Below are 22,164 nucleotides of genomic sequence, written 5' to 3' on the forward strand. Positions count from 1 at the left end.
AACACCCTTTTTTTTTAATGGCTGACTGCAACTGAAATAAAGAATTTTTTCTCTACTGCAGTCACAAAATAAAACCCATCGAATATCTTCAGTATATACAGCAGATGTTTGTGCCATTTCTAAACCAGAAACATATGAATTAAAAGCAACAAGTCTAGGAGGTTAAAATAAGAGCTTGATATCTGAAGGTGAAGGGTCCAGATTCAGTACCACAACTGAAATTCTCCGTGACACCACAAGGGAAAAATCTTTTTGGTGGCATCCTCTACTGACCCTAATGTTTGAATTATAAACAATACTTATTTTTACAATACTATATCCTTTGTCCTTCCTGGAAAAATAAAAGGCTTTCAAATCTTTAGAAAAACATGTAAGAGAGATTAACAAATGTGTTCTTTTCTTTTAAGTTCATGTTAAACCTGCAATTTCTATTTAGAACTCATTATATATAAGTCTCATGGACAATCAAAAGTAGCATATCTTGAAATTATATCTTTTTGAAGGGTTTTCCAGAAGAAAGACAATTTTTCTTTCTCATGCAATTGACTTTTCTGATTTGTCCTTGTATAGGTGTGTGAGGGTGGGATGAAAGAACTGGATTCTTCCACCATCAAAGCTTCTGACCAGGACATTCCCGAGGACCCCTTGCTATTCAGCATCACACATAAACCTCGTCATGGCCTCCTCATCAGCGGGTTGGTTAGCAAAGACTCTCCTCTGTATAAGCAGTCAGCCAGCCCCCGCCATGAGCAAGAACTTGTTCACAACTTTTCCATGGACCTTCTCAAGAATGGTATGTGATGTTCCACTTCTATTTCTTTGCTGTTGTTGATTAATTTAACCCAGAGAATGTAAAAATAAGTCACAGAAAAAGTGTGTAAAGATAATAACATTCACCTTCATTAATTACTCAAGAGTTTTCTTTGGTCTGTGGACTGAGGTCGGCATTGAAGCCCTAGCTAGAGAGAAAAGATGCTTTCTCTCACTTTTAGAATATCAATAAAATGCCATTTGTGATTTTTGGTAGTTTTTCTCAAGCTTTCAATGTCATAATAAAAAAAATCCTTTTGAAACTATTGAGATCATGGAACTAAATTTGAAGAGATTTGTCTGCCAAAATTTCCACATTTGAAACAAATATAGAACCACATAATAACTCATTATTCTCTGAGGAGATAATTTGCTCTTTAAGGAAATGACACATTGGAATAACAGTCTGAATTATTTTTAATTACTCTTTTTACAAAATCAATCTTATCCTATTTTCCACATACTTTCAAACTTTGGAGGAGCGTGTGTGATTCTAGAATTACTGCTGCTATCACTCTCCTTCCTTCACATGTTCTGGTTCTTCAACCTGGAAGTTTTTTCCAGTGCTTTGCAGGACCAGTCAATACTGTGCCTGTGGAAGCTGGCCACTGTGGATTTCCCCCTTCCCTTCTCTGCGCTTCCTTCATCTCAGCTTTTGTTCACTTCTGCCTTTTAATTATTTTTTCCCCAATTGAAGTGTGAGCGCTCTGCCCCAAGTTTATTTTGCAATGACTGCAGAATATAATCTCACATTTAAATTAGAAAAGCCAATTAGCATATTTCTCATTTCTGCCAATTTCAAAGAAATAAATTCTGGAATTTAAGGCTAATATTACCAAATCAATAACAATGTGTAGCAAATAATACTATATATATAATTTTTTCAAATTTAAGACAAAACAAAATGGAGCAGTAAGCCAAATTTTAATCTCAAGGAATAATATTTTTAAATTCAATAATATTTAAAATAATCATTATTTGTTATTAAATGATATTCATTTTGTATTATGTTAGTCTACACAGTAATTTTGAAGAAAAAATTCAACTCATTCACATAAATCAATTTTTAGTTATTAGTTTGTTAACATTCTCAGCAATTAGATCTTTGCCTCTATTTTATTTTTGGTAAATTTATAGCTACATTTTATCTAAACTTTATTATATCCTCAAACTCATCCCCCAACACAAAAATGGAGAACTTATAAAGAAGCTTCCATCTTATGGCATCATGGTTTCTTTTCAATGATTATAAACATCTTTTTTCTTTTTCTTTTCTTTTCTTTTTTTTTTTTTAAAGATTTATTTATTTATTTATATAAGCACTGGGTACAGTCAGAAGCACGGGAGGGTAAGAGAATTCACCAGAGCTAGAGCGGGGAGCAGACCAGGCAGACTGATGAAGTACACTGCTGAGGGGAGCAGCAGGCGAGACAGGAGAGGTCTGCACGCCATGTGGGACTCTCGCCTGGTCGCTGGGGATCAAACCAGCACTGCAGAGGCTGTGGGCAGCTTTACAACCCAGCACTCAACGGCTGCACCATCAGGGAGGCCCATCTTTTTTCTTTTTAAATATTAATTGAAAATTAATAACAATGTTTCATTTTATGACCATAGACTATAATTTTTTACAACTATCTCCTATTTTAAAATATCCATATAACTTTTCATTTCCTGATATTCAAGTTATACATCAATAGACCTGATATTCAAATTAAACATGAATAAGCCCATTTCATATCTTTATATAATATAAATCTTGGGGCATATCTCTGTATATTTTGCATAAATTTTTATAATATGATTATAAAATTTATAATACTTTTAGGAGAAAAAAATTACCATTACAACAATGTAGAGGAGCATGTCTATTTAATAAATCATCTGTTACCTTTAGGTCTATGATCCACTATCAGTTAATTTTTATATGTGGTATGAGCTAGGGCCCGATTTTCATTTTTTCATTTTTGAATATTCAGGGGTCCCAGCATCATTTATTGAAAAAACTACTTTTTTCCCATTGACCAGTCTTGGTATCCTTGATAAAAGTTGATTGATCATAACTGTATGGACTTACATCTAGACTCCCTTCTATTAGTTTAATCTATAATGTCTTGATTACTGTAGCTTTGTATTAAGTTCTCAAAATGGGTACTCTGAGCCCTCCAATTTCATTATTCTTCTTCAAGATAATGTGGGATATTCAAGCTCCCTTGCATTTCTATACGGATGCTTGGTGTGTTTTTTAAAAATAGGGAGTTTTTTTACTTAATTTTTCATTCATCTAGAATTTATTTTGGTTATTGACTTGAGGTAGGTATCTAATTATAATTTCCTCCAAGTAACTAACTAATTTTCTCTTTTATTTAAACATCTCATCAACATTATTCTTACACAATTTAGTATATAATCTATCATCTTCTCACTGATTATAAAAAAGAAACTTATTGAATACTAGTGTACTTAAATAAGGAATTTTTAAAGGACTAAGAGGGGGGCCTTCCCGGTGGCGCAGCAGTTCAGTACCACGCTGCAAAGCTGTCCACAGCCTCTGGAGTGCCGGTTCAATTCCCTGCCGGCCAGGGAGAACCCCACATGGCGCAGCAGACCTCTCCTGCCTCGCTGCTGCTCCCTTCAGCAGTGTACTTCGTCAGTCTGCCTGTTCTGTTCCCTGCTCTGGCTCTGGTGAATTCTCTCACCCTCCCGTACTTCTAACCTGTATGCCAGTTCTTGTATAAAATAAATAAATAAATCTTTAAAAAAAAAAAAGGACTAAGAAGGGACTCTAACTTTGTAAAATAAGTTTCATTTTACTCAGTTTCACTGATTAACTCTTGGTAATACCAATGCTTTGGAAATTAAGATAGATCATCCCTGTTTTGCAGTGGTTCTATCCTAAGAAAGATTTGCTTTTTCTTTCTCCTGTTCTTTCAGGGATGAGGTTGATGTATGTGCATGATGACTCAGAAAACCTTATTGATGACTTTACCATCCAGTTGTCAGATGGGAAACATGAGATTCTTAAAACCATTGCAGTAGAGGTCACCCCAGTTAATGATGAGAAACCAATGCTGAACAAGTAAGTTACCAAAAAGAGTCCTTTTCTATAACGTCTTGTGAGGTCTGGAATACCAGGTGTAAATAGTGTGTTTCCCAGAGAATCAAGTCTTTGACAACTCTTTTCTATAATAACTTGTCTCTCCTACTCAGGCACTTAAAATCTTTAGTGCAAATGGTAATTAATATAACATCTCCTTAAGAATTTTTAAATTACTCTTTTAATTATTTGATATTTTTGTAAAAGTTCTAGTTATAAATAATTAAGAACAACTGGAGAGATACAGTATGGAATAAACAGTAGACTAAATATTTTAAAACATGCACTAACATGTTTACACACATTCAGAGCACATACACGCAGGATAGTAATAGTGTCCTCTTGACCTCATGTTATTGCAGGCATTAAATGAATAAAAACATGTATAAGTACTTGAAGACTGGCTACTACATAGTAAGTGCTCATAAGTATTTGTTGTTAACATTATTGCCAGCAAGTATTCTTATTCTGAAACTGAAAGACTGGAGGATATCTTGTGCTTGTCTTCTTCATTTCTGCTCACTGAATCCAACTTCCAACTCTTTGTTAAAATTCCTCCCTTAAAAGTCACCCACTGTTGGGCCTCCCTGGTGGCACAAGGGGTTAAGTCTCAGCACTATCAAGCTATCATCAGCCATTGAAGCATGAGTTTGATCGCTGGCCAGGGAGCTAACCCACAGGGCACAGCAGATCTCTCCTGTCTTGCCCGCTACTCCCCTCAGCAGTGTAATTCAGTCAGTCCGTGTGTTCTGCTCCCCAACTCTGTCTCTGGTGAATCCTCTCACCTCCCCCACACTTCTGGCTTGTGCCCCAGCTCTGGTATGCAAAAATAAATAAATCTTAAAAGAGTCACCCACTGTGGCTCTTCTCATGTTGCTAGACCCCATCAGAGCTTTTTACACCATTTCTTTGATATTCCTTTCAGACACTATAGTAGATTCTTTTGGGTTGCCATGTCATGTCCCCTCAGTTTACCTGATTCTGGTTGCAGTTGTGGTGGAATGCACTATGCACACTCTCAGTGCCCACTGCAAGACTCATGGTACATTGCCCCACTTTTCTGCCTTAGGGCTTCTCTGAACCATCAGTGGCTCATTTACTCCATGTCCAGGTACAATGGAGAACATTGAGGGCAAACTTCAACCTATAGAAGTAGTGGATAAACCCATGTCCCAGCTTCTCACCCCCCAGAAGCACAATTTGAGGCATATTCTACATGGTTCTTCAAAGGAGCCCCAGCAAGATGTAGTCCCAATTGCATAGCAGATACCTTTGTTGCCTTTTACCCCTTCTCGGTCTCATCCCTCACTCATCAAGTATTTGGAAATCACTTTCCAGATAAATAACCTGTACCAAAATCCTGGCCCACAGAACTTTTCAGGGTTCCTCAGACAATACAGACAATGATGCACTTTCTTCTCTCTTGGTTTCTCTGATATTTAATTCTGACACTTTCTTTCTACCAATTTTTTTATCTCCATCATATAGTCTATTTTGATTACTCTGTTTATATTAACTACCACTAATCTACACATACCCTCAACTAACTGGTTAAATGTGGACTTAGTGAGTCCTGGACCTGGGACGCGACGGTGAGGGAAATCAGACATGGGGGACTGTCATGTCCAGCATGCAGTAAATCTTTATTGTCTTAGTGCTCATTATATACTATTTTAATTGCAGCAGGTGTAACATCAAAGCATACATATACTGACAACACGTATGAATGATTAGTCTACTTTCTTACTATTATCTATTTACTTCAGTCAGTAGGGTTCCAGGTGGTTAGTTCTCACACACATAGTCTTATCGCCCCCTAGCTAGAGCTTGGGAAGTTCGCTCATTATTTTTGTTATTCTAAGACTGTGGAGATGTAGAGGCCTGACTCCACTCAGGTCACTTTCCGGGCACTCAACACCAAGTCCTGTCACTCAGAGGTTTTTCTCCAAGACGCATGTGTTTTCACACGCCTTAGGGACTCAGGTCAAGGCCCTTCTGCTCACTGCGTGGTGTCTCTCCCAACAGTTAAACGCTAGAATATGAGATTAATATTCTTCAATAAATAGGTAGGCCAAAGTCACCTCCTATTGTCAGGAAATAGATTATCTCACTCCTGAGTAGGTAAGAAACTTACCCTGAGTAAAAGATGTTAAAGCTGAGGTACCTGGACTTGGACGTCTCAGAGGAGCGGGAGACTGTGGAGAGCGATGCTGAGCCCCAAGTAAACTCCTGAGTTTCTCTCAGAAATAAGCTGTCCAGCTGGACAGAGGCTGTGTGCCACGTGTGATGGCCACAATGAGAACTGAAAACTCAGGCAGTAAGAAAGGCATCTCTCACTTGGCTGAGATCAGGGAAAATGACCACATCGGCCATGAAAACAGCAGCACCAGATTGAACCTGCAAATACCACAGCAGCATTAGAAGCTGCAGCAGCTCACTGATCCAGCCTCCTGATCAAGATGCCAGGACCTGACCTGGCTTCTGCATTTAGAAAAGATAAATTGCTGTTAAGGAGAACAGTAGTTTCCCAGAACATACCAGGGAGAGGGAGAGTGGTGTAGAGGGTGGCAGATTCCTTGAACATCACACAACTCATCATGCAGCATAAAGACTAGAACACCACTAACACAACACCTGTGGATAAGTCTCTAAGTTTCTGCCTGTAAAATTAAAACAGTACCTGGCCCTTTTAATTCATGGAACTGTTATTGTGACTATCAAATGAAATAATGGCAACAAAATCATTTAATAAAATAAATTATTACAAAGTTCAAAGTTCTATGCATGAAAACATCTGCAAGTGTATGAACACCTGGTACCTTGTGCCTGTTGCTGACTGTCTGTTAGGACACTTGTAAAGTCAAGTAAATGCCATTTCATGAGACTGGCTCATCATTTTCAGTACTTTCGGTTTGAGTAACATTCCTTAATTGTTGAAGATTGGAATTGTAATAGTCTTTATGAGTGTCTCCCGCTGAAGCAAGATCTTCTATTTTGATATCAACACAGATATCTTCCTTTTTACAGGAAGGCTGAAATGACAGTAAGTATGGGTGAAACTCGTATTATTTCTAGTGCTGTTCTTTCAGCCAGAGATGAAGACTCACCCAGAGAGAAGATTTATTATATATTTGAAAGGCTTCCCCAAAATGGGCAACTTCAGCTTAAGGTTAGTAGTTTTAATTTTATTTTTTAAAACCAATATAGCAGGTATAAGTTTTCTTAATACATACATTTCTATAATTAAATTTATTATCTAGTAGACATATTTTGCTGAGGAGTAATTTTCCTAATTTGAGGGGAACTCCTCACACTATTCTAAATATTCATTTTCATATTCAACTTATGAAAAACTGAAGTGATATTACATCTCTTCATTGCTTCCTAGTCCCTGTGATTGTACCTAAATTTGGGGGGAGGGAGTTACTGTGGAAAGCAAGATATCTAGTTTTTGATGAGAATTAGGTCCTTTGAGATATCTTCATTTCCACCAGATTTAAGCTTTTAAGAATATATTTTATTTTTAGAGCAATTTGAGGTTCATTACAAATTGACAAGAAAGCACGGGGTTCCCATGTAGCCTTTGTCCCCCTCCCCAAGCACAAGTTCACCTTCATAATCAACCTCCCCCATTAGAGTGAAGCACTTGTTGCATTTGCTAAAGCTACATTGGCATTATCACCCAGAGTCCATAATTTATATTAGGGTTCACTCTTGATGTATTTTTAAATACATTTAAAATTTTTGTCAAATGTATAATAACATGAACCCACACAGAGTAGGGTCATGGCCCAAAAAATCCTCTGTGCTCTGCCTATCCACCCATCCCTCCCCTCAAATCCCTGGTAATCATTGATCTTCTTTGCTGTCTTCATAGTTTTGCCTTTTCCAGAATGTCATATAGTTGGAATCATGCAATGGGTAGCCTTTTCAGATTGGCTTATTTAGCTTAATAATATACATTTCAGGTTCTTCAATGTCTTTTCATGAATTGATAGCTCATTTCTTTTTAGCATTGAGTAATTCCATCGTCTGGAAGTATGGCCATTGATTTAGCCACTCGTCTACTGAAGGACTTCTTGGTTGCTGCCCAGTCTCAACAATTTTAACATATATAAACATCTGTGTGCAGATTTTTATAAGGACAGAGAATGTCAGTTCATCTGGGGAAATCCCAAGAAGTACAGTTGCTAGTATAGTAAAAGTATATTTAAACTAATATGCCAAATTTTTATGAATATATGTGAAATAGATTTAAAAGTCAAAAGGTTTTGTGCCCCTTGTTGTCTACTCTCTCTTCTCCTTGCAGTACCAGAAGCCTCATGTTAAGGTTTAGATAGGCAAAATCTTGAACTAAAAAGTATAGAGTGACACTGATATCATCACAGTCCCCTCATCTCTGTCAGGTTTAACAGTTGCCATATTTGAATCCAGTGAATTGCATGACATTATGAATTAACATTCCTGGATGTTGTGTGTTCTGGAAATGATGTGGTGGAAAGCAAATGCACATGAAAACATTCAAGCATGCTGGGAATAAGGTCATCTGCTTTCATTGCTAAGTCTTCTGACAACTTGCTCTGTGATCTGATAACCATTCCTTACTTCATTTTAGTCCTGGAATAGCAAAATGTCAGCCCGATTCAGACTGTTTGTGTGACATCCAAGGATTAGCCCAACACAAATTATAGATCAGTCACTTGAGAGGGTTATTTGAGTAATCCATCAAAATACTTATGTAAATGGTGGATGAAGACTAGCAACAACAACCATCAGCCATCCCCAGTGTGATTACTTGACTGAATGTTTAACTTTTAATCTAATGTAGACATGGTCCTAGAAAAGCATCAAGGATTCATTCTGTGTGGAACAGCTTGATTGTCTTAGATTGTAGGCACCATAGAGAATCAAAGTGAAGAGCAATCACTGATTTAAATTGAGGTACAGCTGTGTCCTTATTTCATTTCAAAGAGTAATGAAGCAGAAATGCAGTAGCGGCTCACACATTTGGGTGGCTTGGGAACTGAAGTGTTTTGGATATGTGAAAATCCAGATGGGTCCAGGTTCCCAGCATTAGTGCCACATAGTTCTTCCCCTGATCCCTAGGGGTTCTTCAAATTTCTCCAAGGCCAGGGACCAGGACTCCAGGCCTCATGGACTTCCTCAAGGGGTTCTTCTTTTCTTATTGATTTTCTTTAGTTTTCCCCATATTAAGTCTCACTCTTACTTTCTTCTTTTTGGGCTTGCAAATAATTTTGTCAAATCAAAACGTGCATTTGGGAGTGCAAGTGGGGAATTTGATGAATGTGAGCACAAAAGATATTTTTTTGTATTTACTTTCTGGGAAAAAAAATAAATGAAAAAGTTAAGTAGAAGTGCAGGCTGTCGAGTTTAAACTCTAAAAGAGAATCTGCTTTAGAAATTAAATCTGCAAATAGATCTTATGGCAGAAATAAACAGTGAGCTCAATTATTACAATGTAATTAACTTTCATCCAGTGATCATTGGAGCAGAACATAGCTGCACAAACATCAGATGGGCAAGAGTCTTAAAGAAGAGGCAACTTTATTAAATAGAACGACAAAGGGAAATGGTAGCAGAGTGAGGAGTGTGGGAGCAAAGCATTTTGGCAGGAGTTGGAGTCCGTGGGAAGTAAAAACCAAATGATAAAAATTTCTGTTTTTGTCGCTTAAACCAGACAGGAAAAGCACAAGAGAGTAACATAGTAAATTTTTAAAATGACATAGTTTGAATTATGAAAGTGGCTTTCATGAGCTCTTCTTAGGGAAAGCTATGTATCTTAAGAAAATAGCTATAGAATTTTAAACCAGATACAGATTTGCCTTGTTTTGTATCAATTGTCAGTGTCCTTATCCCCAGCATAAGAACCTCTTTTAATTGAAAATGCCACAATTTCTGCGTTGAACTGCTGACAGAATTTATGTTTAATTAATATTTTCTTGCTTTTAGAAGATTCCAATAAAAATAATATATTTGTTGTTGTACTTTTTGCTGTCTCAGAATATAAATGTAGGGAATGATAGGGATCCTGTTATTTTTCTTTGGGCATTAGTAAGGCTGGAAAATATTATGTGGGGTAAATATATCCATTCTATTTTTGTTTTATCTATTTCAAATAACAAAGCAGTTTTAAAAAATTGCACTGACCTGTTGTACAATAATATGAACTAAAAAAGGAAACCCCAAATGAAACACATTTAATTTTTTAAAGATCCTATTCCAGCAGCTCAATTGCCCACCTGCTCTCATTAATTGGAATATTTAATCAGCTATGATTGCCTATGATAAATACCTTGGATGTAGCACTACTATTGAATTACCACATGACTATTAAAAATATTTTTATTGAAGGTAGTTTTTCCCATGGTCTTAAATTATCTTTTTTTTTTAAGATTTATTTATTTATTTATTTATATGAGCACTGGGTACAGTCAGAAGCGTGGGAGGGTGAGAGAATTCACCAGAGCCAGAGTGGGGAGCAGAACAGGCAGACTGACGAAATACACTGCTGAGGGGATCAGCGGGCGAGGCAGGAGAGGGCTGTCGCACCATGTGGAACCCTTGCCAGCGGCCTGGGATTGAACCGGTGCTGCAGAGGCTGCGGGCAGCTTCACAGCCCAGCGCTCAACCGCTGCTCCACCAGGGGAGGCCCGGTCTTAAATTATCTTGATATAGTTCCTTGAAAGGAAAAAAATTAGATAAAATGCTGACAAGTTGAGTCTTGAATGTCCCTGGAATATTCATATTGGTGGTTTTCTGAAGATATGGAAAATGTATACTAACACAGCGTGGGTGGGGGTAAACCAACATAGACACCTGACTAATTATGGCACCTTTCAGATAGGGAGGGAGTGGGCTCCTCTCCACCCTGGCATGAAGTGCACTCAGGAGGAGGTGGATTTGAACTTGCTGAGATATGCTCACACTGGCCCCATGGATTCCCAGAACCAAGACAGCTTCACCTTCTACCTCTGGGATGGCACCAACAGGTCACCTGCATTTGACTGCCACATTACCATCAGGAATATGGAAAAAGGTAAAAGCATTTATAGCAAAGTTTTTGGGGATCAACTTTTATAACCAGAATGGACTGATATAAGCAGTTAAACTGTCCCCTTACCTTTCTTCCCTCGCTCTCTCGCTCCCTCCTTCTTTCTATCCCTTACACCTAAAATCTCATCATTTATGATTCCATGTGATGGTTCCTCACCTGCTTAGCTTGGGATCTATGGGTTCATGACAGCAGCCAATCCATTCCCTATTTGCTCTATTTAAGAACGTTCATTGAAAATCTAGTCTTGCCTGCAACAAGGCTGCATAGTTTACACTAATTGTCTTTTTTTTTTTTTTTGCTTTAAGTTTTACCAAATTAATGTAATAACTCTAGTTTATCTTCAGGAAAAGAATTATTATTTCATAATGAAATTTCAAAGAAAAATATTTCCAATGTAATTAAACAAGGAAATAAAAATAAATACATTTAAAAATAAAAAAGATAACAAAAAGGTGTTTTGTCATTGAAAATGTTGGAATGTTGTTCATTTTACTTTGAAAGTGCTAATATGTACTGTTTAGGGACAAGAGAAAACAATACAAGAGAATAAGTTCTCTTGAATTAATTAAGCAATCTCATTTGCTACGATTTGGCAGTGTATAAATGGTAGGAGAGTGAAAAAAATATTGAAAAGAAAGCTCAGCAAGGAGTGTAAGCTCATGACAATGAAATATCACCACCCCAAAATTTTACATAAAATCTATGTGAGGAGGGTCACATAGTGTTTATCTAAATAGTTCAGGATCTGTGCATTCCCATTACTAAGCAGTCTTAGATTCTCATTTTATACTTGACTACTTTCCTGAATGCTTCCTTTTTTTTTTTTTTTTTTTTTTTGCTTTGGCTGTCAGGAGGCTCAGAGCTAAATTGGATGCATAAGTATAGTAAAGATCTTACTTCATGTGTCTGGTAGAATTAAAATTGTCCCAAATTAAAAAAAAAAATTAAGTCATCTTGATTGATTTTGAGATGTTTATTTTGGGTAGTATAGTAATATATATTATTTGCTATTTACTTCATTGTAAAATATGTTCCTTGAACATATCTAATAAGTGACTCAGATAATTTAGATATTATGGCACACATTTATTTCTCTCTGCTAATGTAATACTGTGTTTATTATATGTCTGGGAGTGTGTTGGGGGTTACTGTTACAAGTGATATATTAGGGTAGACAACTAATATATTAAGGTAGAATGTCTTCACATTGGTTAAGCCAGTGCATTGCTATGGGTAGAAGAGACTTCTGTACTACAGAGCCATTTGGGGCTTCTGTTTAGCTAGAGGATCTTTTGCTATGAAACCTTGGAATCATTCCAAAAATGAGATATGAATGAAAATGAGAGAATTTTATAGGCTAAGTTTAAAAGCAGCTTACTTGTCTTCTACACATCCCAGTGACTGAATTGCAGCCACTTGTCATTCTCAGGGGGGATGGTAATAGAAACTACTCCCAGGAAGAGGAAATGAGACTGGAGAGCAAATCATCAGCATTTATTGCCACCAACATGTGGCTTTGTGAACACTTACAGAGTGGACACCATCACATACTGACATTTTCAAAAGTTTTGGATTTCTTCTCTGTTTCTTTTTTTAAAAAGATTTATTTGTATTTATGCATACAAGAACTGGGGTGTAGGCCAGAGGTGTTGGGTGGGGGGGTGAGGGAGAGGATTCACCAGCGACAGAGTGGAGAACAGGACAGGCGGATTGGCTGAAATACACTGCTGAGGGGAGCAGCGGGTGAGTCAGGAGAGGTCTGCTGCACCCTGTGGGTCACCTCCTGGGATTGAACTCTTGCTGCAGTAGCTGGCAATGGCTTGATAGCACTATGTCTTTAACCCTTGTGCCACCAGGGAGGCCCGCTTCTCTGTTTCTTTTTAAATTATGGTATTTTATTTCTACAGTGTTGTATCTTTTTTTTTTCACTTAGCATGTGTTTTCTCAAGTTGTAGTCTAACTTTATATTTGTTACATATAATTTTACAATTGTTATAATTATGATGACCATAATTTTTATCTGCTAACTAAAATTTTACTCAATTGTTAGCCAAAACCATAACCCTAGTATTGAACATATTGAGCATTTGGGTTATTTCCATTTGGAAACTATTGTAAATAGTATACTTCCCAATTATGCGGTGTCTTCTGATTTGCAAAGTGGCAAAAATGACAAGATGAATTTATATTTTAGTTTAAGTGTATTTATTTTGTTAACTGTATTTTTTGTTGTGGTTTTGTCTGTGTGGTGGTAACATTGGCTTTCAACACCGTGTATGATTTTGGAGTACAGGGTCATACCTCTTCATGCCTCATCACCAAAGCACCCCAATCCTAAACCCTTGTCCTTTAGGTTAATTTCCCCTTTTATCTCCCCATGCCCCCCACCCTTCTGCTCTCATAGCCTGAATTCTACAGTGAGATTTCTAGTGTGTTTTGATTAGTTTTGCCTGTTTCTCTGTCTCATTTATTTCCTACATATGGATAAAATTAGCCTATGTTTGTTTTCTCTCCTTCTGACTTATTTTGTTTAGCATAATCCCTTCTATCTATGTTGTCCCAAATGGCCAGATTTAATCTTTTTTTTAATAGCTCAGTAGTATTCCATTTTGCAAATATATTCCATGTCGTAGTCCTGATATGGTGATCTCTGAGAGAAGTTTAAAGGGTGTCATTTATTATGGACCCTAATCCACACTGTGCCATTATTGTGCTGGGAAAAAAAGGGCATTGAGGGAAAACCCAGATATGCTCGCCTCCAGGTCAGATCCATCTTCTGCTCCTGTGAAATATCTTTTGGGTGATTTTTTGTTTTCCCAGACTTCCTCATTCTTTTCACTTCCTTGATTTTTCAACTAACCTCCCTCTTTACTATGTGGGGCTCATGTTCTGACTTAAAGTAGTCTTTGATTCTACATTGAAGTTTAGCTGCATAGCATTTTGAGCTAAAAGCATAACATACCAAAAAGAACAATTTGATTATCAAGTAGAGTTTCCCAATCTTCACATTACTGAAATTTTGGAATGGAAAATTTTTTATTGTACTTCACTTAGCTACACAGACTTCCTTTTGGGTACCGACCAGGTTAGTGTTGATTTATAAGAACTCCCTATATATTAAAGAGGGCAATAAATCTAATACAGTGTTGGTGTTTGTGCTCTTAAATCAGTTGGTTTGAATTCAAATTCTAGCTCCAACTGCCATTAGATGTATAATTATTAGCAAATTCATTAGCGTTTCTATACCTCATCTATAGTTTACTCATTTATAACCTCGTGGTATTGGTGTGAAGATGTAAGAGTTGGTAGCTCCATGCCTGGCATATAGAAGAAACTCTGTATATTACTTAATTATCACTTTTTATATGAACTTTGAGGAGTGAAAATAGATGACAATCTTTAGTTTCTGGAGCACTGCATCATTAGTCCATGTGACCCACTTCTGCATTGCTTGTTCATACAGTCATTACACATTTTTTTTAAAATACATTCTTTTTAAAAACCTGTGCAACTACCATACAATTCAGACTGGAATATTAACAGTAATGACCATTTTCCCATGTGTTCTTCCCATTCTCCAGAGAGAAATACCATCCTGAATTTTTTGTTAATTATTTTCTTAGGTTTGTTTAGTTTTCTAGGACTTGTTCATGCAGCTAACAAATGTTGATAAAGTACATCTGTGTTGTTGCTTGTAGTTGTAGTCCATTCACTGTGCTACTGTGCAGAATTTCGTTCTATGATTAGATCACAGTTTGTTTATACATTCACCTTTTAAAAAGGCATTTGGATTGTCTCCAGTGTTTTCAATTACAAACAGAGCTGCAATGACCATTCTGGTATAAGTCTGGATACAAGTGCACATGAAAGAATTCTAATACATAGCTGGTGTAGAATCATTGGGTCAAGGTGAATGTGACTGTGTAAGTCTTTATAAAATATTGTGTACTGATTTATATTCCTACCAGAGTCATATGCAAGATTCTCTTGATCTACATACACCCTCTTACCCAGTTGGTATCAGATATTTTCCAGTCACAGGTTACAAGATAATGACATTGTGATCCTGAGCTTAATTTCCATAATCAGTAATGAGACTGAGTATCTTGTGTATTCACTGACCAGATATGTCCCCTTCTGTGTAATATCTTGCTGTCTTTGCATAATTCTTTTATTAGTGATAGTTATATAAGCCTTTCTACATCATGTTAAGTTTGGTTACTGCACAGTTTGGCTTGCTTGGACATTTTAAATAAATTTTTAAATCTGTTTCTTGACTACAACCTTTTCTGCCTGACAGGTGACATTGTCATCCTTGCAAAACCACTTGTGGTATCTAAAGGCAACAGAGGATTCTTGACAACTGCTACTCTTCTTGCTGTGGATGGAACAGACAAGCCTGAAGAATTGCTCTATGTCATCACCTCCTCCCCACGATATGGTCAGGTTGAATATGTCCGCTATCCTGGAGTTCCCATCACAAGCTTCAGCCAAATGGACATAGCAGGGCAGACAGTGTGCTATGTACATAAGGGCAAGGCAGCTGTCCCCAGTGACACATTCAGGTGAGTCCCAAAGAAACTTTTCAGAACCCCTCCCCTAGATAAATATTTAGAAAGTAAAAAGGAGGAGGAAATGAATCCTTTTCCAGCTGTGATTCTTCTTTTACTTCCTAGGTGTAAGAAAGGTGAGGTGCACAGTTAAAATGACAGCAGCAAGGCAAGAAATTAGGGCTTGTTTAAAAATAAACACATAAGCAAATTTAAATGCAAGCTGTTCTTGTATTGTAATGTGAAGACCTGAGGATCCCAGCTAAAGAGAGATGTAGAGAAATAGTTTACCTCTTTTTTGAGCATGTTTTTCGGAGGAAAATATATTTACTAGTAAACATTTGGCATAAGCAGACACTGCCTTTTGACACAATGTGTTCTGGTAACTATATCATAAATCATGTTGTCATAAAGTGGATCATATTTCCCCATAGAAACAAGGTTTTAATTGGTGGCTGTGCACCTGTTCAAGGATTCTGTATCAAATAAATCATTGGGATGAATAACAATCTAGTGAAAAGGCAAAGATACAATAGTAATGAAAGTCTCTATTCATGTGTAAAATATTGAAATCTGTTTCCAGTCACATAAAGGAAGAAAATTCTACAGCACCTATATGTAGCAGTTCTCAAAGCTAGCCAAACTGGAGGTCCTTGATTGAAATATAGATCTCCAGACCTAGAATAGGAACCAGGACGGTTTGGATGAGCCAGCCTTTGGGGGAACCATAGCCCATACCCAACCCTGGATTTTGCCAGTAATGAAGGAGGCTTTGAGACTACTGGTTCATCTGCCGTTTCAGTCAGTTGCAATTCATTATCCATTCTTGGATAATTTTGATCATGTTAGAATACAACCTTCAAAAGAACCCTGTAAAAGAACAAAAATGTAGCATGTTCCTATATTATTCAGTGAGTTCCTATAAAATATTGAGTGTTCTCACATACCCATGTCCAAATAGCACTCTATCATACATTTTATTGACCTAAGTTCAACATATCCGCAATACAAAGCACTGTTTAAATGTCAGTAAAGATTATCTTGCATGCTATTTTAGCATTTCAAATGATGATTTGCATAGTTCAACTGTTAAACAAAAAAAATCCCAGGAAATTTGAATAGCTGCTTTTTTCTCTTGACCTATGACCTTAACAGTATCTTAATAACAATTCAGTGCTTGAGTCTTGGTAGACATTAGCAAAAACATGAGCTGTGAAGATTCCTTTTCATGCTGTTTCTTTTGCTTGAGAAGTGGCATAGTATAGTCACTAAGGAGCATGTGTGGGATCATTTATGGCCCTGTAACTCCTATACCTAGTGGGGTGGATTTACAGCAACTGTGTTACAGTTGAAGCTTTGCTTTGCAGTTTGAGTATTACAGTCAAGTTTATGCTTGTCCCTGGCTTCAGCAGTCCAGGATACATTCTCAAGGAGTGCTTCAGGTTTATGTCCAAAGAACTTTGCTGGGGAGGGCCTCCCCTGGTGGCGCAGACGGTTGAGCGCAGCACTGTGAAGCTGTCTGCAGCCTCTGCAGCTGCCATTAGATCCCTGCCGGCAGGTGAGGGTCCCACATGGCATGCAGACCTCTCCTGTCTCGCCCGCTGCTCCCCCCAGGAGTGTATTTCAGTCAGTCTGCCTGCTCTGTTCCCCACTCTGTCTCTGGTGAATCCTCTCACCCTCCCACACATCTGGCCTGTACCCCAGTTCTTGTGTAAATAAATAAAAAAAAAAACTTAAAAAAAAAAAAGAACTCTGCTGGGTTGCTCCTTATATAGGCAAAAAGGGTTGTTGTGTGTCACTATATGCAAATGAGGTTTTCAGTCATTTGCAATTCTGATTGGTGAAGGTTTGTCAAGCAGGGATTGAATTTCAATTGTGGGCATGGCTTGATGTTGTGATTTCATTTGTGGACAAGTTTGGGCACACCTCAAATGCTGGGGTACCCAGACATGCCTGGGATCTGACCTCCAACAACTTCTGGCCTCAGAATGGCTTAGTTGGTTGGTTGTTACCCAGACTGAGAATGGTTCCACAATTGTTTTTCATTTTATTTTATTTTCCAGCCTCCATACTCCCAACTCTGTCCTTTATGAGTGCCCATTTTCTCTTATATGAAAAGTAATGCTGCTCATGACATCTACCTCAAAGGGTTTTGGGATGGTTTAAATAGATTTATGCATGTAACGTACTTAAAACAATATCTTAGGAGGAACCAAATAACTATTAGCTGCTGCTGCTACTACTACTACTACTACTACTACTACTACTACTACTACTACTACTAATCACATTTGTTCCTTGAGCCTCCTTCCCCCACTTCTTGATCCTTACAACACCAAGCATATCTTGAAGGAAGTAAGAAGTTATAAAGAACAACAATTTTTCTGGTTGCTAATAGATGTTGGCTACTTCTTGATTTCATCCATGTATATAAGATTCAGAGTTTTAAATTTTACACCTGATTTTGGAACTTCTTGCTCCCGTCTAGTCTCTCTTCCCCCAGTCACTACCCACAGAAGAGTCTGCTGAACTCATTAATGTTTGTATTGCAGAAACCAGTAACCTTTGTGGAGGAGCCAGTGAATGAAGGCAAAAGGATGTTCAGAAATGAAGGTTAGGTATTAGTCACCTGGTGATGATTAACTGAGAATGAAAAATAAAATCTTTATATATGAGGATTGTCAAATCTTGTGAAAATAACCTAATTAATATCTATAGTGATTCATAATAGATGGCATTTTGGAAATCATTTATCCTAGCAAATTTCTAATTTTCTCGATCCTCAAGAGAATTATCTGGAAGATTTATAAAAACACAAATCACAAATCCTTGTGATGAGATGACTTTGCAAAGTCCAAGAATTTGTATTTTTAAAAACTCTGCCCGTCAGGACTAGTAACACAGATCTGGTTCAATCCATTGTTCCAAGAATGTTTGTAGGAGCTGTAAGGAGTGCAGAAACCCTCAATGGGCCTTGTAGAGACAAATGATGGTACTCTGATGATGGGCCTCTGGCACCCTCACCCCAATTAACTGATGGAGCTTTGTTTTGCTTTTTAATGGCTTTTTTTTTCAATTTTGGTTTTTAAATGTTTTTTGGCACATTGGGTTTCTGGTCAAGATTTTCTGTTAATAAAAAGTCTGACACACTGTTTCTTAAAGTGATTTGCACCACCAGTGTCACAAAGATGCCAAATGACATGGTTTGGTACAGGAAGAAATAGTAAATGATAGGGGATCAAGAGTGAGAAGTAACTCCCTTGAAGTTTTCTGAATCCTTCTGATTGTTTGAAGAAGGAATTCTCAAGTGGGTGCCAATATATCCTCAATAATTCTTCAATATTCACTCGTTTTCCTTTTTAACAAAGAAAAGTTTTCAGTACCAAGTGTTTGGGCAACAAGATCTAGCTAGAATTAAAACATTGTTTTCTTGCATTTATTTTTGTACTATTCATGGTAATCAAGGTTTTAGTAGTTAAAACTTGCAGCTTTGGGTAGCTAAAGGTTTCCTTTTAAGTGCATTTAAGTAAAAAAGTAAGTTGCTACCAAGCAAAATATTAAGTAATAAAAGTACAGGTAGCACCAAAACATACCAAAAATTATGAAGATGTTGTTTGAATGATTTAAGATTAAGAAACAGATTAACAGGAAGAAAATAAATGACAATTGTCAAAAAACATTGATTTAGCCCAATTTTTTCATTTATATGAGGGAAAGTTAGTATTGCCTGACCACGTGCAATGTTTCAGACAGTGTGCTAGACCCTTGTTTTTATACCATTTCTTGCACTACCACCTTGAAGAGATGGTTTGTTCCCATTGTATCCATGGGAAAACCGAGGTTCCAAGTGGTAAAGAAAGTCACCTAAATGGACATAACTGACTATCAAAATTGAATTTGGACTGAGATCTCATGTTGGAGAGCTCCTTCCATCATACCTTATTTCACCAAAAATTTGTGGAGAATATGAACTTGTGCGAAGGAACCTCCTCAATGTGTCATTCTGATGTTGGGCCAGCAATTTTGCATATTTATAACGGAAGAGCCTAGCATCTGCCTGAGAACCTCGTTTTAATCTTGTCATTTCACTAACCCTATCATGGACTGCTGTGTTGTTTGTCAAGTGGCACTAAACCAAAGCTGAAAGCCTGTTTTAATGAAAGTGTGATCATGGTGCTTTTTAAAAATTAAATATATGCAACCAATCTAACCACCTAAATTTATGTTGCTTGCTGTTAAATCTGGCAAGGAATTTGGCTGGGTGAAAGAGATAAATTCTATGGTAGTGGATTTTCCCCCTTTCTCTTTTTAACGTAAGATATGGCAGCATTAATTAAACGGGGGAGTTTAATGGTCAGATTTTACCTTCTGCAAAAATATTTTGTGAATCATAAATTTCTCCTGCATTGTTTGGTGCTGCTGGCCTGGAAGAAAGATTTGGCAGCACATTCTAGGACAGATGACACCAAGTGATTAGCAAGCTGACTTCAGCTGCTGGCAGCCGGGTACTAAAAGAACATGCTAATGTCCTCCATTTTGACATGCCGGCTGGACTTTTTTTTTTTTCCTGAGGAACTGGCTCTATTTATGATTCCATTTTTATCTTTTAAATGCCATGACAGATGGCAGATTCTTCAGCCAACTCTATTGCCAGGAAATGCAGAAAGCTTGAAAGCACCATGGTAATGGTGAAATCAGACCAGGCAGGCACCCCAGACAGATCTGAAAGTCATTCCCCAAATTTCATGAGAACAGTGGTCAACTTGGCCGTGTCTCTTCTCAGGGGGCAGAATAAAGGAAATTAAACAAAATGGACCCACAGAAGGAGCTGCTACCTCGACACACCAGTTTCTTAACCTTGGAATGGACGCCATTATAGCAATGGCTCTGTTGTTTTAAAAATTGAGAATGTGTTTGGAGGGTTTCTTTGTAAGAGGGGGGCATTTAGAAGATCATCTGGTCAACCTTTGCAAACAGGAAAAGCCCTGGTTGCACTTGTTCTGCTTGGTTTCTTGGGACTGGGAAGTCAACCATGGCCGTTCATCCTGGCTCTCTCTCTGATAATGTGTCTCTGTGAATAGTTTGTGCTGTTAATCATGAAAACAAAATGATGTTTTTGATCCAGTCATGTTTAAAAATTGCATCCTTTTCACCACTGGCTTATTAGCTTTAGTTCAGTGCAGACAGCTGCCTTGGTGCCTCAGCTGAGAACACTGACCTCAGTAAACATATTTCTTACTCTTAGATGGTCCCTGGCCCGCTTGCCCTCACTCCCATCTGTCTGATGGCACGCTGCCGAGTTCCGGCATGTCGGTTCCCTACCATCACTCAGGAAGGAGTTTGACATAGGCAACCTGGACCATGAGTCAACTTGAGTGCTCTCACATAGGTCATGCATGCGTAGATAAAGGCCGCTGTCCTGAGACTGAACTTTGAGGACCCACTCAGGAAATTTTCAAATTCAGTCTCCAGAAAGGAAAGTTGGAATCAGATACTCTTTGCCCCACATTCGTGGCTCTCCCTTTATTTCCCCTTTCCTTTTCCTATCTTTCCTACCAATACTTGAAATGTCTTTAATGGGAACCAAGTCTTTAATTCCACAATTAATGCTAATGCTGAAAATACATGTCCTATGGCTTAAAATTATGCTATACTATAAATGTCTGGTTTAACACTCTTCACAGGGCACATTTTGATATGGGGGTCTGGAAAGGAATGGAGAGTCACTTTACTTGTGAAAGAGGGTAAAAAGGAAGCATGAAACATAATTTTGTCTGGATGTGTGAAGCAGAAAAAGGAGAAATTAGAGGCAATGAGGGAATACCTTGCTTCCTCGTTATATTATCTTGTGTCAGATTTGAGGCTACAGAGACGAAACATGAAAAAAATAAAAGGAAACAATGGAATAATGGCATAATTTCATGAAAAATTTTCCCTGAGAAATAGAACATGACTTTTATAACTAAAAGTGCATATCACTTGACTTTTGAAACTGTTGATGGGACTAAAAGTTGAACATGCATATTTTTCTGAATGTGCTGTTCTTTTTTTTAATTTTACAAATTAATAAACGTTGTAAGTACTTCATGATCCAGCAATGAAGTTTCCTGAGCACATATTTATGAAAAGTTTTACTTACCAAAGAAAAGCTGTTTTTTTTTAAAGAAAATGATGTGATTTTGCTTAATCAAAATTTTAAATTTAATTCAATACCTTTATTCAAAGTAGAAACAATGCAGTGGTGGTAGTGGAGAGGAGTAGGAAACAGGTTGTATTCTTTATAAATCTAGGTGTATGAAATAGCAAAATTTGCTTTATGTTATATTTCACAACACTTTTAACTTTTCAGACATAGATTCTTTTTTCTATCATATCATATTTTCCTTATAGACAGTCTTATCAACTAGATAGCTACAAAGCTGAAAAGGGTTAGTCTAGCCTTCAAAGCAAAATCTGTACTCACTCAAATACATCTTCCTCTACTTTTTGTCCAGCTTTGTTAAGCTCTTCCTCCTGAGTCCTTTGCTCCAGGCAAGCTGTTTGACTCACTGCGCTCAGACAATCTGGTATCAGGTTCCTTTGTGGTCAGAAGTAAACATCAATCCTCAAATACTGAAGGACAGGACAGGCCACAT

At 37.5% G+C, this 22,164-nt stretch overlaps 1 protein-coding gene across 8 annotated transcripts in view; it reads left to right on the top strand.

Annotated features, from left to right (window-relative positions):
* The window catches only part of FREM1 (FRAS1 related extracellular matrix 1), a 146,957-nt gene that overhangs the window by 80,734 nt on the left and 44,059 nt on the right, over nt 1-22,164 (top strand). For 4 of the 8 annotated variants that reach the window (XM_037491830.2, XM_037491833.2, XM_037491834.2 and 1 more), the window contains exons 20-24: nt 571-793; nt 3,742-3,886; nt 6,932-7,073; nt 10,766-10,961; nt 15,280-15,544. In XM_037491830.2, coding sequence (XP_037347727.1) covers nt 571-793; nt 3,742-3,886; nt 6,932-7,073; nt 10,766-10,961; nt 15,280-15,544 — 971 coding nt within the window. Of the gene's footprint in view, nt 1-570; nt 794-3,741; nt 3,887-6,931; nt 7,074-10,765; nt 10,962-15,279; nt 15,545-17,264; nt 18,143-22,164 lie in introns of those variants that run through there. The other 4 variants (XM_037491837.2, XM_037491838.2, XM_037491835.2 and 1 more) reach the window with 3 other exon arrangements.

Source organism: Talpa occidentalis, unplaced genomic scaffold, assembly GCF_014898055.3.
Source record: "Talpa occidentalis isolate TD23 unplaced genomic scaffold, MPIMG_talOcc4v2.1 talOcc4.7, whole genome shotgun sequence".
Lineage (NCBI taxonomy): Eukaryota > Metazoa > Chordata > Mammalia > Eulipotyphla > Talpidae > Talpa > Talpa occidentalis.